This window comes from Pogoniulus pusillus, chromosome 39 (assembly GCF_015220805.1).
Source record: "Pogoniulus pusillus isolate bPogPus1 chromosome 39, bPogPus1.pri, whole genome shotgun sequence".
Lineage (NCBI taxonomy): Eukaryota > Metazoa > Chordata > Aves > Piciformes > Lybiidae > Pogoniulus > Pogoniulus pusillus.
The window spans coordinates 798,747-826,141 of NC_087302.1; the positions used below are offsets into that span (position 1 = coordinate 798,747).

The 27,395-nt window shown below is 53.5% G+C and overlaps 1 protein-coding gene across 1 annotated transcript in view; it reads left to right on the forward strand.

Moving 5' to 3' along the window:
* The window catches only part of IPO9 (importin 9), a 48,459-nt gene that overhangs the window by 7,361 nt on the left and 13,703 nt on the right, over positions 1–27,395 (forward strand). Inside the window, exons 2-14 of the mRNA XM_064173631.1 lie at positions 4,312–4,373; positions 4,991–5,077; positions 5,936–6,137; positions 6,552–6,640; positions 7,563–7,649; positions 9,148–9,267; positions 16,033–16,133; positions 17,745–17,803; positions 18,309–18,460; positions 20,109–20,207; positions 20,328–20,434; positions 21,469–21,608; positions 25,772–25,931. Coding sequence (XP_064029701.1) covers positions 4,312–4,373; positions 4,991–5,077; positions 5,936–6,137; positions 6,552–6,640; positions 7,563–7,649; positions 9,148–9,267; positions 16,033–16,133; positions 17,745–17,803; positions 18,309–18,460; positions 20,109–20,207; positions 20,328–20,434; positions 21,469–21,608; positions 25,772–25,931 — 1,465 coding nt within the window. The remainder of the gene's footprint in view (positions 1–4,311; positions 4,374–4,990; positions 5,078–5,935; positions 6,138–6,551; positions 6,641–7,562; positions 7,650–9,147; positions 9,268–16,032; positions 16,134–17,744; positions 17,804–18,308; positions 18,461–20,108; positions 20,208–20,327; positions 20,435–21,468; positions 21,609–25,771; positions 25,932–27,395) is intronic.

Sequence of the window (27,395 nt, forward strand, 5' to 3'; positions counted from 1 at the left end):
AGGAGAGCTGCATTTCATAACAGGTTAGTGGAGAGGAGAACTGGGAGGAGATGTTTGCTAAGTGCTCCCCATGCCAGGCCCCGCTTACACTTCTCACCTCTGGAGTTTCCAAACTTTATCTTGGATAAAAAGCTTCCTTTCTGGTTTCTGGTAGCTCACAGCCACAGAGTGCGTGAAGGAAGTGCTTAGGAAAAGATGCTTTGAGCTGCAGTTACCCATGATGAAGGTAGAAAGCTCCCATCCAGCTGGGAAGAGAACAGCAACAAGCCAGTCTTTGGAGAAGAGGGGAGGCAGAGAGCTGTGCAGGGACCACAGTCGGTGCAGTCCCTGGAAAGGACTCTTGGAGCAGCAAGTTAAAGAGCTTGCTGGTGCCTGTAAGATAAAAAGGTCATTTCTGCTCCGTGGCACAGCTGCCTCGTTGCTTAAACGAACAAACTCTGCTCGTGGGGGTCTGAGGTCAGTAGAGGCCACAGCAGTGTTCATCTGTGCAGCAGGCTGGATGTGGCTTTGAGCAGCCTGGGTTAGTGGGAGGTGTCCCTGCCTCTGGCAGGGGAATTGGACTGAGATAACTGAGCCATTCAGTGGGGTCTGGCCAGGCTGGAGGGCCTGCAAAGGGGAACCTGGTGAGGTTCTACAAAGATAAGTGGAGATAGATTCCTGCACCTGGAGAGGAACACCAGCAAGCACCAGTATGGACTAGGGGTTGACCTGCTGGGAAGCATCTCCATGGATAAGGACCTTGGAGTCCTGGTGGCCAAGAAGTCATCCATGGGACAGCAATGTGCCCTTGTGGCCAAAAAGACAAATGGTCTGCTGGGGGCATTCAGAAGAATGAGGCCAGCAGGGCAGGAGAGGTTCTCCTCCCCATCTGTTCTGCCCTGCTGGGACCACATCTGAAGTGTTGTACCCAGTTCTGGGCTCCCCAGCTCAAGAGGGACAGGGAAATAATGGAGGGAGTCCAGTGGAGGGTGTGAGGATGGTAAAGCCTCTGTAACATCTGTGTGATGAGGAAAGGCTGAGACCCCTGGGGCTGGATAGTCTGGAGAGGAGCAGCCTGAGAGGGCATCTTGGTGATGTTCCTCAGTATCGTAAGGATGGGGGCCAAGAAGGGTCCAGGATCTTCCAGGGGGGTCCTGGGACAGGGCAAGGAGCAATGGACACAAACTGCAACCCAGAAAGTTTCACTTCAACATGAGGAGGAACTTCTGTGGTGTGAGAGTGCTGGAGCCATGGAGTTTGTGGAGTCTCCTTCTCTGGAGACTTTCAAGCCCTTCATGGATGTGCTCCTGTGTGACCTCCTCTAGGTGATCTTGTAGGGGGGGTCGGACTCGATGTCTGCTGGAGATCCCTTCCAACTCCTATCACTTCATGATTCTGTGATTTAAGGTCCCTTCCAACTCAAGCCATTCAATGATCAGTCAGAGCACAGTGCTGTAAGGCCTCTAAGGTGCAGAGCTGGCTGAAAACCCACTGTGGAGATGGTGCTGGGGGCTTGTGGTCATTCCCAAAGGGGCTTTAAGACAGATCTGCACCCCTGGTTTGCTGCTGATGGCACCACAGCTTTGGCAAGGCATTGGAAACCAGGAGAGCTGGCCCCAAAGCATGGAGACAGAGATCTTCAGTGCAGAGCACTGGGTGTGAAGGGAGGAGGTCAGAACCTGTGTGTAAACAGGTGTGAAGGCTGCAGCTGAGCTTTGGCTTCATCCTGGCCTCTTGGCTGATGTAGAGCCCTTGAGAGCGTGGGTGATGAGCAGTGCCACCCTCTGGACCAGTGCTCCTGCAGAAGTGGCTGCTGCAGGGAAGAGGAGCTTCTGTTAAGTATACCTTGGAATGAGGCTCCCAGCTCCTCAGATGAGAGGGTTTCCTTTGTTTGGGTTTTTAAACACATGGTCTGTGCAGAAGGGTTGAGGGAGCAGTGCCTGCTGAGTGTAAGCAGGGGAACAGGAGAAGAAATCATCTCCCAACCCAGAGAGCCTCTTAGCAGTGAGGTGGATCTCAGCAGAAATTCGTCTCACCACAGTTGGGGAGTGCTCAAATCTGCTTCTGAGGGGGAAGTGGCAGAGCTTTTGTGAAGGATTTTCAGTGTGTTCATGTCAGGGATGCTGTCAGCAGCTTTAACCTGGCCATGGGAGCAGGTTGTGGTAGTGGGACCTCAGGGCACACCTTCTGCTCCACAGCCTCTGGAACTAAATCCTCCTCGTTGCATTTCTTCAGCAGATTCATAGAACCACAGAATGGTCTGGGTTGGAAGGAACCTTAAAGCTCATCCAGCTCCAACCTCCTGCCATGGGCAGGGACACCTCTCACCTGCACAGCTTGCTCAAGACTTCATCTAACCCAGATTTGAACACCTCCAGGGAGGGGGCAGCCACAACCTCCCTTGGCAACCTGTGCCAGTCTCAACCCACCCTCAACAATTTGTTCCTCATCTCCACTCTCCCTCTCCCCTCTCCCAGCTCAAAGCCATTGTCCCTCGTCCTGGCACTCCCAGCCCTTGTCCAAAGTCCTTCCCCAGCTCTCCTGGAGCCCCTTCATGTACTGGAAGGTTGCTCTGAGGTCTCCCTGGAACCTTCTCCAGGCTGAACAACCCCAGCTCTCCCAGCCTGTCCCCACAGGGGAGGTTCTCAGCCCTTTGACCATCTTCGTGGTCTCCTCTGGACCCTCTTCAGCAGCTCCAGGCCCTTCTTGTGCTGTGTTCCCCAGAGCTGGAGGCAGTGCTGCAGGTGAGGGCTGAGCAGAGCAGAGCAGAGGGGCAGAATCCCCTCCCTGTGCTGCTGCTCTCCCTGCTCTGGCTGCAGCCAGCACTCAGCTGCCTCTGGGCTGCCAGGGACCAGTGCTGGCTCCTGGGCACTTTGGCACCAACTGACACCCCCAAGGCTTCCCTGATGCTGCTGTCAAGCCACTGCTTACCCAGCATGGATTTGAGCTTGTGCTTGCCCTGACCCAGCTGCAGGACCCTGCACTTGGCCTTTAGTCCAGTTAGCAGCTAAGTGGAAGTTGAGCTTGCAATGGGAAGCGAGTTCCTGGAGCGTGTGCCAGGCCAGAGCAGCTCTGCCTGCCTCTATTCCCTGTGCTCAGCCAGCAGCAGGATGGGTACCAGTGGTTTAATTTGCCTTTGATACAGAACTTGCTTGGCAACTAAAAGAAGTTTTTGCGCTTTCAGGAGAAATTTCTTGCCAGAGAAGGTTCCAGAGCCCAGGTGGTTGCAGAGGCAGTTGTGGTGTCAGGGTGCTTGGGCAGGTGCTCAGAGCTGGTTGGGATGTGATTTGGGACAGCTGAAGCGATGCTTGCAAATTACTCTCTGGATGAACCCAGGCTGTCCAAAAAGGGTCTACTGATTGTCACTCTTCTGTCTTCCCCCCAGATCTCATCTGTGAATCCCTGTCTGTGCAAACTGGCTGGGCTGCAGCGGGACAAGAGAGGGGATTCTGCCCCTTGGCTCTGCTCTGCTCTGCTCAGACCTCACCTCAAAATCTGCCTCCAGCTCTGGTGTCCCCAGCAGGACACAATGCTGCCAGAGTGAGGCCAGAGGATGCCACGAAGATGATCCAGGGGCTAGAACAGCTCTGCTGTGAGCACAGGCTGAGGGAGCGGGGGGGGTGCAGCCTGGAGAGGACTCCAGGGTGACCTCAGAGCTGCCTGCCAGTGCCTAAAGGGATCCTGCAAGAGGGCTGCAGAAGAACCTTTGCTGAGGGTGTTTAGAGACAGGCTAAGGGGGGATGGTTTGAAGCTGAGGGAGTGCAGAGTTAGACTGGAACTGAGGAAGAAGTTCTTCAATATGAAGTTGGTGAAAGTCTGAACAGGTTGCTCAGGGAGGTTGTGGCTGCCTCTTCCCTGTGGGTGTTCAAAGCCAGGTTGGATGAGACCTTGAGCACCCAAGTCTTGTTGAGAGGTGTCCCTGCCCATGGCAAGGGAGTTGGAGTAGATGATGCTGAGGTCACTTCCAACCTGAGCCATTCTGTGGTCTGTTCCCTGGTGTAGGATCTTGATCAATGACATCACATTGTAGGTAAGATTATTGTTATTGGAAGCAGTAAATCCTGTGCCTGCTATTAACCTGCCTTGCAAAAAACTTTTGCCCACGAGAGAAAGAAAATAAGATGCTGAGAAAATAGCTGAAGTTTGTGCAGAGAGCAGCAGGAAGAGTTCATGCTCATGATTCACTGGCGCTGTGCAGCTGCCTCCTTCCCACGTATGAGTAACTCAGTTGGTATGAAGTCTTCCTCCAAAAATCCTGATGAGTTTTGCTGTGTGGGAATAAAAGTTAGGATACCAACACTGATTCTTCTGTTTCTTTCCCTCTTTTCCCAGAGTTTGGTGTTCACTTAGCAGAGCTGACTGTAGATCCCCAGGGAGCTCTGGCCATACGGCAGGTGAGTTTTCCTGGGGCTCTAGAAGGCAATTCCCTGGCAGTTTCCTCGGGGTTTAAAATATTCTCTCGTGTTTGCAGGTGTAAGTTGGAGGTAGCTTTTTGCTCCTGCTCCTCTCTCTTCCTTGGCAGTTCTTCAGAGCCTTGCTTTCCCTTGCAGCACCACTCAGCTGTCACACTCCTGCCCCTTTGGACAACAGTGCTTTTTGCACTGAAACCTGCTGCTGGGACAGTGCTGGATGGGGCCGATGGGCATCAGCAAGCAGCACTGTGGCTCCTCTTTGCAGCAGCTTTCTCTGTCGGTGTTTTCTCCCTTGAAAAGGCAGTTCAGGTTCTGTTTCCTTAGTTACCACTTAGTGGTCTGTGTCTTGTGCCTTTTTAGAGGTGAGCAGTTAAAGCTTCTGCCTCGTAGCTGTGCTGTGCAGGCCTTCACTGCTCAGTCGATGGCCATTCCTTCACCTTTTACGGCAGCAGCTGCTCTTCTGTCTCTTTCAGTAGGGTTCTTTCCCCTCTGGCCCCTCTAGAAGCAGCAGGGTGGGACAGGAGGCTGAGCAAACTGGTCAGGGGTGTCTCTCGCCGCAGCTGTGAGATGTGTTGCTGATTGCTGACCTCTTCTCACAGCTGGCATCTGTCATTTTGAAGCAGTATGTGGAGACTCACTGGTGTTCTCAGTCAGAGAAGTTCAGACCTCCAGAGACCACAGAAAGGGTAAGGTCCAAACCATGCTGTCTCCTTTGAGAGACTTCAACCCTCAGGAATATTCAGTGGCTGTGTCCTTGTGGATTGGGATCAGTGGCCTCAGTCAAGGTTTGCTGCTGGTTTTCACTTCAAAATCTATTTCCAGTTGCTTGAAACAAGCCAGACTTGAGATGCTTGGGTTAATTTCTGTAGGAATGGCTCAGCCATATTGGTTTTGCTGCTCTAAAAGTGAGCCTGGGAGGCAGCTTTGTAAGCCTTGCAAATGGTGGTTCTGGCAGCCCTTTTTCAGAGGCTTGCTGAATCCTGCTTTTTGCAGCTTGAGACTGAAAGGCTGTGTTCCCATCACAGAGTTTGCAGTTTAGAGATCTGCTGAGTTTCATTAACTGTCTTCTCAGTGGGACTCTTCAGCAGCTAAAATGGCCACAGAGTCTACTCTCTGCCACTTTGACTATTGTCTGGAGCTTCTTTCACATCCCATCCAGAGGTGATTACTTGAAACAGGCCTTGTGAATGATGCCTCACAAGTCCTGGGGTTTTGTTCCTGTCCCTTCATGGTTGGGTGTCTACTCCTTGTTTACTAAAGCCTTCCAAAGTAAGCAAACATGGTCCCTGACACTGGAGCTGAGATTTATCTTGGCAGGCTCTGGATGTCTTCCATGTAGATATCTGCATCCTGTCCTCACTGCAGCTGGGAGTGCAGAGGGAGTCCCTGCAGGAGTGGTGGGGTGCAGTGTGCAGGGCTTTTCTGTCCTGGCAGTAAACCCAGCCTGGAGTCAGGGACAGGATACTGCTGTTTGTATAGTGTGTTTTGGTTGCACTGTTTTATGGCAGAGGATCTGCTTTTTCTCACTGATGTTTTCTCTCCAGGCAAAAGTTGCCATCAGGGAGCTGCTCCCCAGCGGGCTGAGAGAGTCCATCAGCAAGGTGCGCTCCAGCGTGGCTTATGCGGTGTCAGCCATAGCTCATTGGGACTGGCCTGAGGCCTGGCCTGAGCTTTTCAACCTCCTGATGGAGATGCTGGTCAGTGGAGATGTGAATGCAGTGCATGGAGCCATGAGGGTGCTCACAGGTAGGTCTGAGCCAGGGCTTTGGCAGCTGCACCAGGGAGCAGGTTGGGCTGTTCCTCGCTGCAGCATCCTGCTGCTTTGCACTCCAAACATTGGAGTTTGCTGCCTCTCTTCTCCTGCTGCTCGTTGATCACAGCTGAGCTGCATGCCCAGTGGATGTCATGAAAGCTGAGGAGGAAGGTTCTGTGCTACAGTTACAGCTCAGCAGCTTCAACACCCAGTTTTCCAGATGTCCACTCTATTGAGCTCTGTATTTTTCAGCTTGCCTTCAAGGATTGCCAGGAGTGAGCCAGGTGGCACTGCTCCAGCACAGCACAGATCAGCACATTTCCAGTGCTCTTAGTGCTGCCCAGAGGCTGCTGTGGTGCTGCCTGCAGCACTGCTCTGTGGCAGTAATTCCCTTCTCCACTTTCTAGAGTTCACGCGGGAGGTGACAGACACGCAGATGCCCCTGGTTGCTCCTGTTATCCTGCCAGAGATGTACAAAATCTTCACCATGGCAGAGGTATGGTCTGCAGAGAATGCTAGGGCTTGGCAAGGGACATCTGCACATCATCCAGTCCAACCCCCCTGCCAGGGCAGGGCACACAGGAGCACATCCAGAGGAGACTCTGCAGCTTCTCTGGGCAGCCTGCTGCAGGCCTCCAGCTCCCTCACACCAAAGAAGTTTCTGCTCATGTTGAGGTGGAACCTCCTGGGTCCCAGTTTGTGTCCATTGCTCCTTGCCCTGTCACAGGACAGCACTGACCAGAACCTGGCCCCTTCTTGACCCACACACTTCAGATATTTGTAAACATCAACAGGATCCCCTCTAAGTCTTCTCCAGACTAAACAGGCCCAGGGCTCTCAACCCTTCCTCACTCAATGTTCCTCATAGCCTCCCTTGGACTTTCTCCAGTAGTTCCCTGTCCCTCTTGAGCAGGAGAGCCCAGAACTGGACTCAATACTTCAGATGACTTCAGATGTGGTCTCACCAAGGCATAGTAGAAGGGGAGAGCTTCCCTTGACCTGCTGGCCACACTCTTCGTAGTGCACCCCAGGAGATGGTTGGCATCCTTGGCCGCAAGGGCACATTGCTGTCCCCTGGATGACTTCTTGGCCACCAGGACTCCATGGTCCTTGTCCATGGAGTTGCTTCTCAGCAGGTCAACCCCTAGTTGACTCTGAGATTGTTTCTGGATGGCTTTAGTGGAGCTGTTCCTTGGAGCAGAGGAGCTCTGCTCTAATGGTCAGGGTGTACTCTGGCGTGAGCTACGCTGCAAGGATCGGGTCAGTGTCTCCAGCTGATGGCAGATGATGTTTCAACAGAAATGTTGCAGCCAATGATGAAGTAAGAGAATCATTTTAAAGCCAAACCCACTTGCAGTTAAAAGCACATAAAGGGAAGTGGTGTCCTGTGTCCCTGAGCTGTGCAACCTTCTCCCCAGGTGTACGGCATCCGCACCAGGTCACGAGCAGTGGAGATCTTCACCACCTGTGCCCACATGATCTGTAACATGGAGGAGCTGGAAAAGGCAAGAGCTGAACTTCCTGCACATCAGGCTCTGAATTCAGATGGAGTCAGGTTCCAAACACTTGGCAATATGGAAATGAAACCTTGGAGAATGCTCTGACAGCTGTAATTCTGGGGAGAGGGTGGCACTTAAGAGGTGTAAAGTGGCTGACTGCCTCCTTTGCATGCATGCCTTGGTGCTGGCACCTGCCTTTCCTGATGGCCTTTAGTGTGTCGAGAGATGAGAGAAAGGAGACTCAGCTTTGGGAGGAGGTCACACTCCCTAGTTTGGAAACCCCTCAGAGCTTGCAGTCTCCAGGTCCCTCTGGTGAGCTGCCAGGCCTTGGCTGTCTGGGCTGGATGGGCACTTTGTGGCTGTTGGGTTGCTCCTGGAAGTTCATCAGGCTGCTTTAGCACATGCCAGCCCTTTGCTCCTAGAATTGGGTGATGGAAACCAAACCAAATTTCAGAGCATCCACTTGAGTCTCCTGTCTGGTCTGAGCACATCTGCATTTTGTTTTGACTGGCAAAGGCCATGTGGCCATGGCCATAACCATGTGGCCTTTGCCAGTGGGTTCCCCAGTCAAAAATTGCTCTTTTCAACTGCTTTTGAGGGTGAGGTCAGGAAAGGCTGACACAGCCTAGTGGATGATTGCTGCTGCGTGGCTCTGTCTGCTGTTTGAAGATGCAAGGTTACCTGTGCCACGCAGCTGGTGCTGCTCTAGCTCCTCACTGTTTATTCTGCAGGGGAGCTGTAAGTGTTCTTTACCTTCCAGACAAAACCTTTCCTCTGAAAATCTGGCTGGGTTAAAAAAGGCAAAAAGAGGCAATCTTGCTGCAGATGGCTGAGGTGGTGTTTGACAGCTGATCTAAGCACAGCCCTTAGCTGGCTTGGGAGGAATATCCTCAACAGAATGCCTTTTGTTCAGTGTCACTTGGCTCTGCCAAGGGCTGCTTGTGGTCCTCTGCTTTGACATCTGGAAAAATGCTGCCTTTTCCTAGGGAAGAATCATCCTGGTAATCTTCAGGCCAGCTGTTGATACTCAGCTCCCAAAAAGCTTGTTTGGACTGGGGGAGGGAGCTAAATGCCACCCGCAGGGCTCACACTGATTGCTGGAGTCACCTCAAGCTTCTTCTACAGCCAACTGAGGGGGGTCTGGGTGGTTGGGTGCAGGCCATGATTCATCTCACCTAATGGAAGCACCTCTGGAGGAGGATGTTTGCTGCTCCTGAGACTCTCCAGACTGGATTGTCTGCATCTCTAGAGCCTGAGGTGATCAGTGTAGATGGAGGGGTGTGTGCTGGAGCAGTCTCTGCTGTGTGCTGTGAAGGGTGACATTTGGCTGGGCTTAGTTCCCAGCGTGAGGAGGGAGCCAGCCTGATGCCTGAAACAAGTCTGCCCTGTGACTGTGCAGTGTTACCACCAGACCCCCTCTGCTTCTGTAGCAGACAAGTGCTTTGTTGTGCCGTGTGGGGGCCTGGCTGGGCTGCTCACCTCTGCTTCTCTTGGTTACAAGCAGGGTGCAGCCAAAGTCCTGATCTTCCCTGTGGTGCAGCAGTTCACCGAGGCCTTTGTCCAGGCCCTGCAGATGCCCGATGGACCCACATCAGACAGTGGCTTTAAGATGGAAGTGTTAAAGGTAAGGTTCTTCAGCCTGGCCAGAGAAGGAGCTGGGTACCAGCGCCCTGCTGGAGTGCTGGAGAGCAGAGCCGAGTCTGTCACCTCTGCTGGTGTTGCTCATGCTGAGAAGAGGGAAATTATACAGAATCATAGAAGGTTATGGGCTCAAGGGACCTCTAGAGATCATCCAGCCCAAGCCCCTGCCAGGGCAGCAGCACCCAGGGCAGGGCACACAGGAACACAGCCAGGAGGGTTTGAAAGCCTCCAGAGCAGGAGACCACAGCCTCTCTGGGCAGCCTGCTCCAGGCTCCAGCACCCTCACACTCACAAAGTTTCCTCTCCTCTTCCCCTGCCACCTTCTCTGCTCCAGCTTGCCCCCAGTGCCCCTTGTGCTGCCCTTGGCCACCCCTGGGCAGAGCCTGCCTGCGTCCTGCCCACACTGCCCTGCCCAGCTTGAGCACAGCACTGAGGGCAGCCCTCAGGCTGCTCTGCTGCCAGCTGCCAGCCCCAGCTGCCTCAGCCTGGCCTCACGGGAGATGCTCACTGCCTGCAGCAGCCTGGGGGCTCTGGGCTGGGCTCTCTCCTGTGGTTCCTTGAGGTCCTTCTTGACCTGAGAGGCCCAGAACTGGACACAGTGTTCCAGATGTGGCCTCAGCAGGACATGAACAAGTTCTGTCTTTGTGCTCCTCAGTGTTGTGTTGGTGTTAACAAACCACTGAGCTGAAGAATTGTGTAGCTGCCCAGCTACATTTTTGGCTCCCAGAACCATGCAGCATTGAACAGGAACTGTTCTGCCTCTACTGAAGAGAGCAGTGATGAGATCCACAGGGAGCTGTCCAAGAAGTAATCCCCAGGGAGCTGTGTCCTTGTCACTCACTCACCTGAGGCAGCCTGCATGTGCCTTGCTGGGACACTACACTAAATGGCTTTTCTGCAGAATTCTGCTGCTGTGCAGTTCTAAAAGCTTGCTCCATGCAGCTGCTTTCCTAGAACTTTCCATCTCTCTTTAATGCTAAAGTATCTCTGCCAAAGAGAAAGGGGAAGAATTTGTATTCCCCTGGCTTCCTGGCAGAAGATGATGGGATTGCAGAGCTCCTTGTGGAGGCAGCTGAGTGTGTGGGGATGAGAGTGCCAGTGTGGGTGAGAGATGCTTGCAGTGGCTGGGGAAGCTCTGGAGTGTGCTATGCAGCACTGGGGGAGAAAGAGGAGCTGAAAAAGATGAGCTGCAGAATCAGATCCAGACATTCCATGGCTCTGCATGTGTGCTGGGGTGAGCAGTCCTCAGCCTGCTGCAGGGCCCTTCAGCTGTGTTCCCTGAAGAAGACTGTGAGGACTCACAGAATCAGACAGCCCAACCTAGCACCCAGCCCTGTCCAGTCAACCAGACCATGGCACTCAGTGCCCCAGCCAGGCTTGGCTTCAACACCTCCAGGCACGGCGACTCCACCGCCTCCCTGGGCAGCCCATTCCAGTGCCAATCACTCTCTCTGCCAACAACTTCCTCCTCACATCCAGACTGAACCTGCCCTGGCACAACTTGAGACTGTGTCCCCCTGGTCTGTTGCTGGCTGCCTGGGAGGAGTTAGTGAATGCAAGCACCTAAAGTGCTTCTTAATGAGCATCTTTGCCCTGCAGCTAGAAAAGCCCTTGCTGGGAGGGTCTTGCTGCAGCACACCAACGAGCAGCTGCTCAGTCCTCTCATGGGGCTTGTTCTCTTAGTCCTCTTGAGGGCAGCTGTGGCAGCCTGGCCCTTCTCAGGCAGGGCCTGTGGTACACTGAGGACAGCAAGAGCTGGTTCCCTGCTGTGCTGCAGCAGAGGGAGTGGGGTAAGATGCTGCAGGTGTTGGGAGAGTGCCACTGGTGGGTTTTTTCCTTTCCATTCCCTGTGCACTGGGGCTCCTGGGACAGTGATGTTGGAACTCTGAGGTGCAGAGGGAGATCTGGGTTGCTCTGCAGGAGATCATGTTTTGAACAGGCTGCAGCTCAAGAGTGGCTGAGAATCTGAGTCCACATTAAACATCCAGCTCTAGCAGAAGTAGCTTCCAGCCTACACACTCTAACCATCACAGAATCATTTCAGTTTTAAAAGGCCTTTAAGACCTTTGAGCCCCACCCTGAACCCAGCACTGCCAGGTCCCCACCAAACCATGGCCCTCAGCACCACATCTCCATTGATTTGAAACCCCTCCAGGAATGGGGACTCCACCAGGCAGCCTGGACCAGGGTTCAACAACTCTTCTGGGGAAGAAACTGTTCCTTGGTGTCCAACCTAAACCTCCCCAGAGGCAACTCGAGGCTGTTGCCTCTTGTCCTGGCACTTGTTCGTTGGGAGAGGAACCACAGAGCAGTTCTCTTGTGACATTCTTGCACTCTGCAGCCTTTTTGTTCCTTACCCAGCAGTGCCTGCAGGAACTGGGGCTGTTTGCACTCTGTGCTGGTGCACAGCAGCAGTGTCTGGGAAGATCAGACAGACTGGGAAAGTGTTTGGGATGTCATCAGGTCCTTGCTCTGTTCCCGCATGGTATGTGGGCATCTGCCGTGGCCACTGCTAGCTGGGTGCGGTACAAGAGAGGATTTGGGTCTGAATCCAGAGCTGGCTGCTGGCTGCCGTTGATGGCAGCAGGAAACCAGTATGGATTTAAACAGGGAATGCTGCTGAGAAGGTTTGTGGGAGGCTTTTGTGAAGGGCTGAGCATTCTGGCTGTTGACTCAGGGCAATTCAGGCTTTTGTCTCTTAGGGCTTCTGAGCTGATGACCCCAATTTCCTTCAGGGAAAAGATTCAGGTGAAAGAGCCATAAATTGCCTTCCCTGCCAGAAAAGTGGATTTTACAGCCATTGTGATGCAGGAATAAGAGACCCTTAGGAATTAGTTAAGGCAGCTCTACAGATGAGCTCATTACAGGAACCCCCTGAAATGCTGATGCACCAGAGGAGAGGGTTGAGCCTGGCTGCAGAGTGCATTTGCAGCCAGCTGCAAACTCACCCCTGGCTTTTGTTCCCCTGCTGCAGTGCTGTGCAGCAGATGCCAGGAAGATGATATTTTTCTTCCCTGTCTCCAGGGAGTTTTGTACTCCAAGGCTGGTGGAGTTGTCAGGGGCAATCCTTGCTGTCTGTAGCAGGGCACTCTGCAGGGTGGGGTCAGAGGCTTTAGGGAGCAGTGCTGGAGTGCTGACAGCTGCCTGGCCTGCTGGGACAGCTCTGGCTAGCAGAGGAAGCAGGTTGGACCACCTCATGGCAGAGCACCAGGTGTTAATTTGTCCTCAGGCTTTCCCAGGGTAGTTGCAGGTTTGGAAGCAGTGATCAGCTGGAGTTGGTACCTTGAGCTCTGAGAGCAGATGGGAAGCTTGGCCACAACAGAAATGTTTTCAACCACGAGGACTAGAAGGCAGCAGCAGTGGTGGCATTTACTGCTCTGGTGTGTGATAGTGTCCTGAATTGAACCTGAGTCTAAGGGAGTAAACTGCACCTAAAGGGGTCTTGAATCCAAATCTCAGTGCTGTCCACTGTTGATTGCTGTGAGAGAAAGAGTGATTGACTCTGGCAGGTAAGAGAGAGAAGGCAAATTCCATAGCAAGGGAATCTGAAAATGGTCTTTGTGCTGGTCAACAGCAGCTGAAGAGGAGCCAGCAGTGCCCAGAGGGCCAGGAAGGGCACCAGCAGTCTGGCCTGGATCAGCAATGCTGTGAGCAGCAGGAGCAGGGAAGTGATTGTGCCCCTGGACTGGGCACTGCTGAGGCTGGAGTCAGTTTTGGCCCCTCACTCCAAGAAGGACATTGAGAGGCTGGAGCAGGTCCAGAGAGAGGGAACAAAGCTGGGGAAGGGTCTGGAGAGCAGGGCTGGGGAGAAGCAGCTGAGGGAGCTGGAGGTTTGCAGCCTGGAGAAGAGGCTGAGGGCAGAGCTCATTGCTCTCTGCAGCTCCCTGAGAGCAGGCTGCAGCCAGCTGGGGGTTGGGTTCTGCTCCTTAATATCAGGTGATAGGAGAAGAGGAAATGTCCTGAAATTGTGCCAGGGCAGGGTTAGGTTGGAGAGGAGGGAAAAAGTTTTTGCTGGAGGAGTGGTGAGGGACAGGCAGAGGCTGCCCAGGGAGGTGGTGGAGAACCCATACCTGGATGTGTTGAAGAAGGCTGTGGCCATGGTACCTGGGTCCATGGTTCAGTGACCATGGTGGGGTTGGGTTGCTGGTTGGGCTGGATGATCTTGGAGCACTTTTCCAATGCCAGCAGCTCCATGGTTCTGTAGCCTGGTGTGCAGTGACTGCATCCCAGGCAGCAGTTAAGCACAGCTGCAGTGTCTCAGAGCCTTGCACGTAACCCCTGTGCTTTCAGCAGGCTGGGTGAGGCACAGGAGTTTGGGTTTCTATTCCTCCTGCTGCTGGAACAAGAAGTTAGTGACATAAAATAGTTAACCACCCCCTCCTCACTCTTGTGTGGAAGACAAAGTGGCAGCCATGGCTTGGGGGCAAACCTCCCACGTGTCTGAGCTGCCTGCCCTGCACCTGCTCCATCCTACTGAACGTTCAGCTTTGGCTGCTCCTGCTGCTCTCTTGTAAGCTCTGTACCCACAAATTGGGGCATTCCTTCTCTGTCTGAAGACACAAATAGGAAGTGAAGCACAGAAAGGCTTTAATGCAGTGGCCTTAAGGAGGTGTTGAGCAATTAGTGGGGATGTGGTTGGATATTTGCTTGTGGAGCAGCTGGACACCACTCTTGGTGTCTGTGCAGTGACTCAGGCTGGGGGCAGTGAGTTACTGCCTGGCTTGGCCACTAAATGACCTGCCTGGGGAGCAGCTTGACTGAGAAGAAGTGGATAAGGATTTTCTTGGAGAGTTTACTATGCTGTGGAGCAGACTGGGGGGGCTGCCAGAGGAGGAGAGGAGGAGGATATCTCTGCAGCAGCTCTTTTAGCTCCAGCAAGCAGTGGGAGTAGACAGAGCGAGAGGCCAGGGGGTGAAATGCACCATTTGGCAGCCCAGAGTGCTCTCTTTTATGGCTTGCACTGCAGGAGAGTGGAGAACTTGCAAGTGCAGCCTCTGATTGTTAGGAGTGCAGAGCTGTTGAAGAGCTCTTAGCACTCCAGCAGTGATTGCTGCAAGACAGCTTAGAGAAGCTGACATGGGGCCCACGGCAGAGTCACATAGAGCAGGTCTCTTTAGCTGCAGCTGTGGGGCAGGCTCTGCAGCTGTGGGGCAGGCTTTGGAGCTGTGGGGAGGCTCTGCAGCTATGGGGCAGGCTTTGGAGCTGTGGGGAGGCTCTGCAGCTGTGGGGCAGGCTCTGCAGCTATGGGGCAGGCTTTGGAGCTGTGGGGAGGCTCTGCAGCTGTGGGGCAGGCTCTGCAGCTATGGGGCAGGCTTTGGAGCTATGGGGCTGGATTTGGAGCTGTGGGGAGGCTTTGGAGCTGTGGGGCAGGCTCTGCAGCTGTGGGGCAGGCTCTGCAGCTGTGGGGCAGGCTCTGCAGCTGTGGGCAGGCTTTACAGCTGCCCTGTGGGTGAGGCTCAGCTCCTCTGCCAGCACCTGCAGAAGCCTCTTACTTGATGAGGCTGTTTTTTTAGCAGGTCTTCGCTGTGCTGTCTGTCACCTTCCAGCCCCATTCTGTGTCTGGGTTATATCTCTGGCTGCAGAGACACTCTGAGCAGGCACAGTGGCTGCAGTACCAGCAGCAGAAAGCTCTTTTTTTCTGGAGGATGAATTATGATTTGATTTCTGTTAACACTCCCAGTGCTACAAACACACAGACTGGACAAACAGGCTTGAGGTTAGTATTGATTAAGCAGATACAAACTGATCTCCACGTGTCTTGTAGGAGCTGCCAGGCAGTTTGAGGGGTACTTCTGTAACCAGGATAAAATAACTGGAGCTGTGCCCCTGCAGGAGGAGATGGTGCCTGGGAGGTGGACTCAGGGACCAAGCCGTGAGAGGAGAGGACTGCCCTGAGTCACGGTGATCATTTCAGCAGTCCTGGACACCATCTTCTGTGGAGGACTGCCCTGAGTCAGGGTGATCACAGAATCACAGAACGTTGGAGGTTGGAAGGGACCTCCAGAGATCATCCAGTCCAACCTCCCTGCCAAAGCAGGATCCTCCTAGGGTAGTTTGCACAGAAATGCTTCCAGGTGGATTTGGAAAGTCTCCAGAGAAGGAGACTCCACAACCCCTCTGGGCAGCCTGCTCCAGGCCTCCATCACCCTCACTGTAAAGAAGTTCCTCCTCATGCTGAGGTGAAACCTTTGATGTTCCAGTTTGTGGCTGTTGCTCCTTGTCTTATTGCTGCTGACCACTGAGAAGGGTGTTTATAGACGTTAAGACCTCTCAGTCTCCTCCAGACTTCAGCAATCCTAGGCACAGTCTGCTGTAGAGCTGCTCCCTAACAGCCCCAGTGCTGCAGAGCTGCCTGTGTCTGCAGCTGAAATGGGTGAGGGAGTTGGTCTGGGTGGTGTCTTCACCTGCAGCCCTTGGTGGGCAGATAGATGTGTGATGAGATGTGGGCAGTGGGCTGTGATCTGGTTTTACTTGGTAGCAGAGTTCATTTTCTGGGAGGAGATAGCTTCAGGTGGACATCTGCTTCTGACAGCAGTCTGCACCTTGCCACAAAACCTTCAGCTTGTCTTGGGTGTTCTGTCAGTCTGTGAGTCTTGCCCTGCCCCTCACTCCCCTGCAGAGGAGTCGATAGGAGGAGGGCTCTGTTTGTCACGGCACAGGTGAGGGCACTGCCATGGTGGCAGGAAGATGCTGCCCTACCTCCCTTGTTAATGCTTTTCCCCATCTGCTGATTCTCTCTCTCCTCCAGGCTGTGACAGCACTTGTGAAGAACTATCCCAAGCACATGGTTTCATCCATGCAGCAGATCCTGCCCATCGTCTGGAACACCCTGACGGAGAGCGCTGCCTTATATCCTTCCTCATGGCTTCAGCTAGAGCACAGCAAAGCAAACTGCTCCAGGCACAGTGAGGACCTGCACAGAGCTGATTGCCAGGGGACATGGAGCAGTCTGCTCTGACAGGCCCCTGTGGTGTAGGTGTCCTGGATAGCTCTGCTACTTCAGGAGGCTCCATGAAGTTTCTTTTAGCTGCACAGTCCCCTTGGTGCATGCTGCGAGTGGCACAGGCTGTGGATCTGCAGCTGATCTCTGCATCGCCTCTGGTGCTCCCCAGTACCCCCAGGAGATATCCAGTCCCACTGCCAAGTTCAAGGAGAATCCACAGCATCTCTGTGCTGCAGCAGCACTGTGCCTGCTTACACTCAAAGCTGATTTGCCTTTTGGACTTTGCAGTGGTCATTACTGCCCCATCAGCCATGTCAGAGCTGTTCTCTTCTGCTGGTGTTCTTCCCACTGCTTCCAAACTGCCAAGCCAAACTTTTCCATGTTGTTCATCCCAAAGCTGTTTTTTTTCAGTAGCAATTGGAGAATATTGAGCCTCTTGCAGCTTTTTCTGTGGTTTTGAGTTAAACTCGAGAACTGGGCACTGGTGGTGACAGTAGCAGAGGGGTCTCCTGAGCTCTGCCTCTGCAGTTTCATCTGAGTGACCCTTCTGGAGATCACAGATTTTGATCTCGTTATATCAGCTGCTTGCATAGTCTTTGAGAATCCTGCTGCATGCTGGGTGAAAGGCTCCTGGAGAATGAAAATGGGCAGGAAGACCACAAAAGCAGCCTTAGTGCTGCTGCAAGCAGAGGCTGGCTGTGTGCAGGGGCAGCTGTAGGCTGGCTGTAGGCTGGCTGTGTTCAGGGGCAGCTGTAGGCTGGCTGTGTGCAGGGGCAGCTGTAGGCTGGCTGTGTGCAGGGGCAGCTGTAGGCTGGCTGCATTAAGGGGCAGCTGTCTCCATTGTGGGTTTTTTAGACCTCTGTTACAGTACCAGGAGCTGTTTGTTCAATTTTTGATGGTGTTTTTCTCCTCTCCTGACTCCCACTGCAGTCCTGCTGGCAGCTGAGCTGACAAGAGTATATGTCTGGTTGCAGGAGGGGAGAGCCTTGTCCTCTCTTCTGTTTGCTCTGGCATTTGTTGGACATTCACTTTGTCACCTCCAAAGAAACCTCCTTCCTCTCCACTCCCAGGTTATTTTCCTGCCACTTCCCAGAGTTGGAAGCTCATGGAGAGGCCTGACGGAGCCACCACAAGGTGGGGTCATGAGGTGGTTCCTCTGGCTTCAGCAGCAGCATTGAACTGAGTCCCCTGGAAAGTGAGTCTGAGCAGTTCTGTGCCTGCAGAGTTGTAGTGTAAATGAAGTTCTGAGCTACCTTGGTGGGCTTGGTTGAAGTTGATCAGATGATCTGAAGGATGTGCTGAAGGGAAGATGTTTGTGTTAGTGGTCTTTGAGGCTGGGCAGTGCAGCCAGGAGCTCCTGGGGCTTCTCTTCTGTCCAGCACAGGACTGTGCCTGAAGCAAAGGTTTGTTTTTAGGAAAGAAGAGTTCCCCAGGCACAGGAGCTGTAAGGCAGGGACAGATCTGACCCTGAGCAGCTGCAGTTCTTTAGAGAAATGCATTTCCTTAACTCCAGCCACTTATGTGAGAACAGAGGTAAATTACACAGAGGAGGTGGAGGACCCTGTGGATTCTGATGGTAAGAACTTGTTAAACTTCTTCAGCCTTCACTCTGGGCGAGGATGGACTTACCTGTTGGCAGCACAGTGACTGAATCCCTATGGGAGGTTGAGCTTAGAGGTCCATTTCTGGTACTGGAACAGTGCCCATCACTCATCTCCAGGTTCCTTGTGACTGTGGTCAGTGAAGCCAGAGAATTTAATTGTTCTAAAGACTCAGGCAGTGAGTTCTGCAACGATTTGGAGGTAAAAATAATGGGACAAAAGAAAACCAAAGAGGTTTTAGGTTGAGCTTGCTCAGTTTTAGTGAGGGGTGTGCAGTGAGAAGGGAGATGAGGTCAGGCATCTGCCTGGGGCTAGTCCAGAAGTAAGACTGAACATCAGCCCAGACAAGCTGACAGTCTGTAGCCCATTTTTGCCTTTTCTGCCTGTCAGCCTGCTCAGCCATGGGGGTTGTGTGCACTTCAGCCTTTCTCTGTGTTGGTATATCCAGGCACTTGTTTTCCCTTCCATGCCTTTGTGCAGGTGAAGTGTTGGGGTTTGAGAACCTGGTGTTCAGCATATTTGAATTCGTCCATGCCTTGCTGGATAACAACAAATTTAAGAGCACAGTGAAGAAGGCTTTGCCAGAGCTGATCTACTACATCCTGCTGTACATGCAGATCACAGAGGAGCAGGTGAGATGTCTGCCTTGGGTGGGAGGCAAAAGAAATGAACTAAAGCAGCTAAAGGCAAGGAAGAGTCCCAGTGTGTGGCAGCTGCTAGAGTCTTCTGGGCTGTTATGTCACTGTTCTGCCAGGAGCTAAGGCAGTGGCATCCAAATGTTCCTAAGTGGTGGAATGTGGACAGCAAAACACAGAATGGTTTGGGTTAGAAGGGACCACCAAAGCTCATCTGGTTCCAAACCCCTTGCAGTCAGCAGGGACATCTTCAGCTAGATCAGGTTGTTCAGAGCCCCAGACAACCTGACCTTGAACTCATTCAGTGAAGGGCCACCCACAGCTGCCCTGGGCAACACGGGGCAGTGTCTCAGCATTTCTCCTCGACATTTAATCCAATCTGCCCTCTTGTAGCTTCAAACCACCACCCCTTGTCTGTCAGAGCAGAGTAGCAGTGTCTGTGGTTTTCAGCACTGGCAAGAGCTGAGTCCTAAGCTGCTCCCAAACTCGTGATCAGTACTTAGGAACTGCTGAAAATGTAGGCTCAGTCCAGTTCTCAAGGCTGGCAGTGGCTGAACAAGGCTTCAAAACTCTAAAATTTGCCTTGGAAACTTAAAGCAGGACAGACAAGGGAGGGGTGAGTCTGGGCCCTGCTAGAACACCTCCATCTTTCTTGCAAGACTCCTTTAAGTGCTGAAAGACTGCAAGAAGATCTCCCCAGAGCCTTCTCTGGGCTAAGGAGCTCTCATTCTTCCTTCCTTTGTGAAGTCTTATGCTGTCAGAGGGGGATTATCATGCTGGCAGGGCTAGCCAGCTTCCTGGGGTGCTGAAAAGATTGTGCTGGTAGCAAGGGATAATGGGTAGTGCCATGCCCCATGGCTCCTGGCCTCCCAGGCCTGGCTGCCATCATCTTCTTGTGCAGGTAGGCATGCATGAAAACAGGCACTGCTCAGAGTCATCTGCTTCTCCCTTTCCTCAGCTGTAAACACAAGTGTGTAGCTCTGGCTCCAGGTCAGTCAGCAGCAGTGTTGGATGCTGATCTGAAATGAGCAGCAGAAGAGCAAGATGAGCTCTGCAGAGGTTTCTCCAGCAGGGTGCAGGACACATCAGCTGGAGATGGCACTTCTTGTGGCAGAGAGAAATTCTGAAAGGAGTTTCTGTTCCTGAGAACAGAAAAACTTCCTTTTACCACAGAATAACTCAGTGGTAGGGGCTGGGAGGGACCTCTGGAGGTCACTGGGTCAAGGCAGGATCCCCTGGAGAAGGTCAGGCACAGGAACACGGCCAGGCAGGTTTTTAACACCACCAGAGGCAGACTCCACAGCCTCTCTGGGCAGCCTGCTCCAGTGCTCTGCCACTCTTCAGTTAAAGAAGTTCATCCTCATGTTCAGGTGGAACTTCTGATGTTGCAGTTAGTGTCCATTACCCCTTGGGCTGTCACTGGGCACCACTGAACAATGCCTGATCCCTTCCTCCTGACACCCACCCTTCAAGTATTGATCAGCATTGATCAGATCCTCCTCAGGCTGCATTCTCCAGACTAAACAGCCCCAACTCTCTCTGCCTTTCCTCCTAAGAGCTGTTCCAGTCCCCTCAGCACCCTTGTAGCCTTCGTGTTCTGAACTCATCACCCACCCCACCTGTCCTTGTCTCCTCTCTGTTGCAGATAAAGGTTTGGACTGCAAATCCTCAGCAGTTTGTGGAGGATGAGGATGATGATACTTTTTCTTACACAGTGAGGATTGCTGCCCAGGATCTGCTGTTGGTATGAAATGTGTTCCACATTTAGGTGCCACCTAAACTGGAATAGCAAATAACAAAGCTCCATGAGGAGCCTTACCCTGAGAGCCTGCACCAGTGATCGTTGTCATTGCCTTCTGCACAGGCTGTGGCTGCTGATTTCCAGAACGAGAGTGCATCTGCCTTGGCTGCAGCAGCTACAAGACATCTGCAGGAGGCTGAGCAGGCTAAAAACAGTGGTGCTGAGCACTGGTAAGTAGATGGGGCAGCAGGCAGTGACTGCAGTAGTCTCAAACTCTGCTGCAGCCCTGCCTGCAGCACAAGTTAGTCACAGTCTGTTCCTGACGCTGCTGCTGCTGGGCGGGGGTGAAATAGGAGAACCCTGCCTAGGAGAAAAAGGCAGGGCAGGAGTTCTTCAGCCCGATGGTGACATCTCCTGTGGGATCCTTTCTGCAGTTACAGCACAAGCTGCCTATCCCCCTCCTCTCTGCCTTCCTCCAGACCCTGACAATTCCTTCAGACAAAGAAGGGAGGATTAGTTGTGCACCCTGAGGAGAAATGGCAACACTCAGCCTTTGGGTTCAGCTCATGCAAACCTTTTAGGGAGGAGAAAGCTCAGCTGTAGAAACACCTAGGTGCTGTTCCATAAGTGCTTTGCTTTGGTTTTCCAGTGCATTAGCTCAGTGTTTGCTTGCAGTGTGTGCCAGCAGCCTCTCTCTGCAGCCAGCAGCAAGTGAGTGGCTGTGAAATCAGCCACTGAGCCTCTGCCTTCATTGTGGTGATTTCTAAGCAGCTTATTTGCTTCAGAGCTACATCCAAGGAGAAATTGTGTCTGCACACAACCCTGCCTCACCATCAGTAACAAGACAATGCCAAACCAGACCTCTTGAAACCTTTCATGTGCTGGGTGTCACTGTGCTGCTGCACATGGAATGGTCCAGCAAGGCACAGCTGAGATGGGAGCCTTCAGAGAAGAGCTGCCTTGCTTTTCTTGTTCTGGGAACAAAATTGGTTTAGGAGGTGACAGTTAACTCAGTTAATGCTTTAGGAAGTGAGGAGGATGCTGCCTCTCCTGAGGGAGTTTCCAGACTCCCAGCTTGCAGAGTTTTGCAAATGTTCACTTCTTTCAGGGCCTTTTCTAATCCTCTGCTTTGGGATGAAGAGAAGAGCTGTGGGAGGAGAAGAGCTTGGAGGAAGTAGCTGTAACAGTTTCACCTCACAGCTTGTGTTTATTTATGGAGATGATGGTGGTAGAAAATCCTGAAGGCATCTGAATTGCTTTGCAGGTGGAAAATCCATGAAGCCTGTATGCTGGCCCTGGGCTCTGTGAAGTCCATCATCACCGACAGCGTGAAGAGCGGCAGGGTGCACTTCGACATGCACGGCTTCCTCACCAACGTGGTTCTTGCAGACCTCAACCTCTCAGGTGTGTTGGAGCTTGCTGGTACTCAGAGCAACTTTTAAGTGCCAGACCCAAAATCTCTTACTGATAAAAATGTCTGCCTGCTGCTGGGGCAGGTCCAGAGGAGGCCATGAAGATGAGCAGAGGGCATTGGTGAGGCCACAGCTCGAGTGTTGTGTTCAGTTTTGGGCACTGCAACACAAGAGAGCTGTAGAGGTGCTGGAGCAGGTCCAGAGGAGGACAAAGAAGCTGTGAAGGGCCTGGGGAATAAATCTGCTGAGGAGAGACTGGGGGAGCTGGGGATGGGTAGTGTGGAACAGAGGAGGCTGAGGCAGAGCTCATTGCTGCCTACAGCTACCTGAAGGGACACGGTGGAGAGGCTGCTGCTGGGCTCTGCTCACAGGGAACTGCAGACAGAGCAAGGGGGAATGGCCTCAAGCTGAGGCTGGGGAGGTTTAGATTGGACACTAGGAGGAAGTTTTTCCTGTTGAGAGTGGTCAGGGGCTGGGATGAGCTGCTCAGGGAGGTGCTGCAGTCCCCCAGCCTGGCTGTGTTTCAGGGTGGTTTGTCTGTGGTGCTTGGGGCTATGGTTTAAGGTGAATCTTGTAGAGTAGGGTTCTAGGTTGGATTTGGTGATCCTGAGGGGCTGTGCCAGCCTGGATGTTTCTGTGAACCTCCCCTGTGGGACAGGCTGGGAGAGTTTGGGCTGTTCAGCCTGGAGAAGAGAAGGCTTCAGGCGGATCTCAGAGCAGCCTTCCAGTACCTGAATGGACTGCAGGAGAGCTGGGGAGGGACTTGTGGCAAGGGCTGGAGGTGCCAGGGCAAGGGACAATGGCTTCAGGATGAGAGAGGGGAGAGTGGAGATTAGGAAGAAATTGTTGAGAGTGAGGGTAGGGAGACACTGGCACAGGTTGCTCAGGGAGGCTGTGGCTGCCCCTGCCTGGAGGTGTTCAAGGCCAGGCTGGCTGAGGCCTTGAGCAGCTGTGCTGGTGGGAGGTGTCCCTGCCCATGGCAGGGGGTTGGAGCTGGATGATGACATCTTGAAGGTCCCTTCCAACCCAACCCATTGCATGGCTCTATGCAGCTCTGTGGTGCAGATGTGCACATTGCACCTGTGAAAGGGATGAGTCCTGCCTGGGAATTCACAGCTGCTGCCAGCTCCACTGCACCTTCTCCAGTTATGGGCACTGCTTTCAGGTGATGCTCACTGTTGGCTGAATGCTTGAGCCTGCAGGACTTGGAGATGAGAGGGCATCTGCCTGGGGGTCTTGGTGGAAGATAGCAGTTGTGCTGTCTTGTATCTGCTTCTGGGAGAGGCACCAGCTGTGGTCAGCAGGCTTCAGAATTCCTGCAGCCCCATCCCATTTTCCTTGTGCTGAGCCTGACACTAGGTGTGGCAGCTGAGTTCAAGCCGGGATCCTGCTGGGAGCTCTGCAGGCTTCTGCTCTGTTATCTTACATCAGTGTGCAAGAACTTCAGGGGTGCTGTTGGAAGCTGGACCCCAAAAGTTTTACAGATGGAAACTTGTGCAGTGTAAGGCAGCAGGACCAGAGAAGTTCTCAGTGCAGGAAGAACAAATTATTGGAGTTGTCAGCATCACTGCCTCCAGTTCTGGGCTGCCCAGTTGCAGAGGGACAGGGATCTGCTGGAGAGAGTCCAAGGGAGGGCTGCAAGGCTGATGAGGGGACTGGAGCAGTGCCTGAGGAGGAGAGGCTGAGGGACCTGGGGCTGAGTCTGGAGAAGACTGAGAGGGGATCTAATAAATGTCTCTAAGTCTCTGAGGGCTGGGGGTCAGCAGTGGGGGGACAGGCTCTGGGGGTCAGGAGTTGGGGGCAGGCTCTGGTCACTGCTCCCTGGGACAGGAGAAGCAGCAGTGGATGGAAGCTGCAGCACAGGAGGTTCCAGCTCAGCACAAGGGCAGCTTCTTGCCTGGAAGGGTCCCAGAGCCCTGGCACAGGCTGCCCAGAGAGGTTGTGGAGTCTCCTTGTGTGGAGCCTTTGCAGGCCTGTCTGGATGTGTTGCTGTGTGCCCTGAGCTGGATTGTGTGGTCCTGCTCTGGCAGGGGACTTGGACTCTGATCTCTTTGGGTCCCTTCCAACCCCTGACACCCTGTGATTATCATCCTGTTACAAGGAAGGAGTTTTCCTTTTTCACTTCATTTTGGATGATGCAACTGCATAGTGAGCAGTGCCTGTGGAAAACCAACCTCAGCTGTTTCCATACATTTCCAGGTGTGCTGTTGGGCTGTAGAGAGAGCTCCTGGAATCAGGATCTGGATAGCTCTGAGGATATCCATTTCATGCTGAGCAGTGGTGGTCAGACAGAGAGCTGTTGTGTGTTGTAACTTTGGCACAGGCTTGCACTGGGCTGGAAGGGAACCTCCAAGGTCATCTTGTCTAACTCTCCTGCAGGCAGCAGGGACACCTGCAATGGGCAAGCTGCCCATTGTCAGATCTTGAATGTCTCCAGGGGTGGGGACTCAGCCACCTCCCTGGTGGGCAGCCTGTCCCAGTCTCTCCCCCACCTGCCCACTGTGCAGAGCTTCCTCCTGATGTCCAACCTAAGTCTGCCCTGCTCCAGTTCCAAACCATTGCCCTCATCCTACTCCTACAAGCCCTTGGAGACAGCCCCTCCCCAGCCTGCCTGTAGGTCCCCCTCAGATACTGAAATGCAGCTCTGAGGTCTCTGGACCCTTCTTCCCCCCAGGCTGAACAGCCCCAACCCTCCCAGCCCGGTTTTGTTCAAGACCTTTATTAAGCACTTGAGTGAGGGCACTGAGTGCACCCTCAGCAAGGTCACTGATGATACAAAACCAGGGGGGGTGCCTGACACCCCTCAAGCTGTGCTGCCACCAACCAGATCTGAACAGGCTGAGAGCTGGGGGAAGGCAAACCTCATGAAGTTCATTAAGGACAAGTGCAGGGTTCTGCACCTGGGGAGGAACAACAGCAGGCACCAGGACAGGTTAGGAGTTGCCCTTCTGGAGTGCAGCTCCATGGAGACAGATCTTGGAGTGCTGGTGGACAACAAGTGCTTCATGGAGCAGCAATGTGCCCTTGTGGGCAAGAGAGCCAATGGCATCCTGGGGGGCATCAGGTCGGTGTGTCCAGCAGGGCTGAGGAGGTTCTTCTCCCGCTCTGCTCTGCCCTGGTGAGACCACACCTGGAGCACTGTGTCCAGTTCTGGGATCCCCAGCTCAAGAGAGACAGAAACCTGCTGGAGAGAGTCCAGTGAGGATGTCAGGGGACTTGGGGGACTCTCCCCTACAGAGAGAGGCTGAGAGCCCTGGGGCTGCTTAGTCTGGAGAAGGCTGAGAGAGATCTGATCAATGTCTACAAATAGCTGAGGGGTAGGGGGCAAAGACCTAGGGCCAAGCTCCTTTGGGTGGTGTGCAGCAGTAAGCAATAAGCCAAGGAGCAGTGGATACAAAGAGGAATGTGGAAGGTTTCAGCTCAGCATGAGGAGAAACTTCTTTCCAGTGAGGGTGGCAGAGCCCTGGGGCAGGCTGCCCAGAGGGGTTGTGGAGTCTCCTTCTCTGCAGACTTTCAAAACCCTCCTGGATGCATCCCTGTGTGACCTGCTCTGGGGGATGCTGCTTTGGCACCGAGGTTGGACTGGATGATCTCTGGAGGTCCCTTCCAGCCTCTAACGTTCTGTGATGGATTCTGTGTCAATGGCCCAGGCCAAGCCTAATCAGCTGAGGGAAGAGGCTGCCTCTTCTGTTTAATTCCTTTTACACAAATGAGGAATGCTTTGGAATAACCAAGAAAGTGAACTGGATTCTGCCTGTGAGTGGAGGGTGGCTGCCTGCACACCTGTGCTGTGTCACAGCTTGCCAAGCACTGCTGGAAGCTGAGGCATAGAAGGTGCCATGAAACATCAGGAGGAGGTTTTTTGCTGTGAGGATGTCAGATCCCTGGAACAGGCTGCCCAGGGGGGTGTGGAGTCTCCCCCTCGAGGTATTCAAGACTTACCTGGATGAGTTCCTGCGTGGCCTGGCACAGATGATCCTGCTCTGGCAGGGGGGTTGGTCTGGATGAGCTTTGGAGGTCCCTTCCAGCCCCTGCCATTCTGTGGGTGTGATTCTCCTGCCGGGATGCCAAGGCTCTGGGTGGTGCCTGTGAGCAGCTGTGGTTCTGCCCTGCTGGGCTCACAGCCGAGCTGCTGGCTTGTTTGTGTCGCTGCAGTGTCTCCGTTCCTGCTGGGCCGCGCTCTCTGGGCCGCCAGCCGCTTCACCGTGGCCATGTCTCCAGAGCTGATCCAGCAGTTCCTGCAGGCCACTGTCAGTGGCCTCCACGAAACTCAGCCTCCCTCCGTGCGCATCTCTGCCGTCAGGGCCATCTGGGGGTAAGGAGAGCCTGGGGCACACTGGCGTTTGGGAGTTCCTGCCCCCCGAATTCCCCAGCCTGCCTCAGCTGCTGCAAGTTAAGGAGTGGAGCTGTGTGCACAGCCTGGCACAGCCATGCAGCCACTTCCAGCTATACTCAGAGACAAGTTAAAAGCAGAGACAAGAGCTGCCCAGCAAGGCTTTCAGACCAGCTGCCCTCCTTTCTCCTTTCCCCCCCCACCCTTGGATCAGAAGTCTCACATGCGGGGCGAGGTTGGCAGAATGATTAGTTGGAGTTGCACAGGTGCAGGCAGAGGAGTTAGTGAAGCAAGCAGCAGCCAGACACACACTCACTGACTCTGTTTATGCTGCTTGGTTTTGCAGCTCTCAGCAGAAGCAGTCAGTGATACAGACATCACTCTTATTTTCACAGCCAGTGATCTAATTTCTCTCCATTTAGCCCCAAACCAGCACAGAGACACAAACCAACACCAAACCAAGACTGTTCCCAGTGAGCTGTGGCAGAGTTCACTTTGGTGTAGTAGATGTCAGCTTGAAAAGTGTGAGCATGCAGCTTCAGTACAAAGCAGCTCTGAGGAGGAGCAGGAAACTGAGGCAGGGTTAGCTACAGTGAAATGCTCCAGTGGGTGCAGTGAGAGTGGGGAGACACTGGAAGGGATTGCCCAGAGAGGTTTTGGGTGCCCCCTCCCTGGAGGTATTTCAGACGAGGCTGGATGAAGCTCTGAGCAGCCTGATCTAGTGGGAGCTGTCCCTGCCTGTGGCAGAAGGGTTGGAACTGGATGATCCTTAAGGTCCCTTCCAACCCAGCCCACTCTGTGCTAGGGTCCCAAAGCCCAGCAGAACTCGATAGTGATGCAGAGCATCCTGATGAAAGGCAGAGTGCTCTCTTGGGTCACAGGTGGCAGAGACACCACAGGGGCTCGTGGAGCAAACCACAGCAAGGAGGAATGTGCGGGGCATTTTATCCTGTGTTTGTACCTGAGTAGTGAGAAGGACAAAGGAGGTTCTCCTGTGTGGATTCTAAAGTGAAGAATGAGCATTCATGTAAAACCCAAACAGCTACACAAAAAGACCCTTGCAGGGACCCTGCTGTCCTGCACCCTCCCCTGCAAAAACCACCTCGTGTGGCCAGCACGGTGAGAGAGGTGATTCTGCCGCTCTGCTGTGCTCTGCTGAGACCTCAGCTGGAGAGAGAGCCCAGAGGAGGCCACCGAGATGATTAGAGGGCTGGAGAACCTCTGCTGTGGGGACAGGCTGGGAGGGTTGGGGCTCCAGGGAGACCTCAGAGCAGCGTTTCAGCCTCTGAAGAGGGCCTGCAGTGAGGGACTGTTTCTGAGTGCCTTTGGGGATGGAACCAGGGGCAATGGTTTAAAGCTGGAGCAGGGCAGATTTAGGTTGAAGGTGAGGAGGAGTTTCTTCACAGTGAGGGTGCTGAGACACTGGAACAGGTTGTCCAGAGGTGC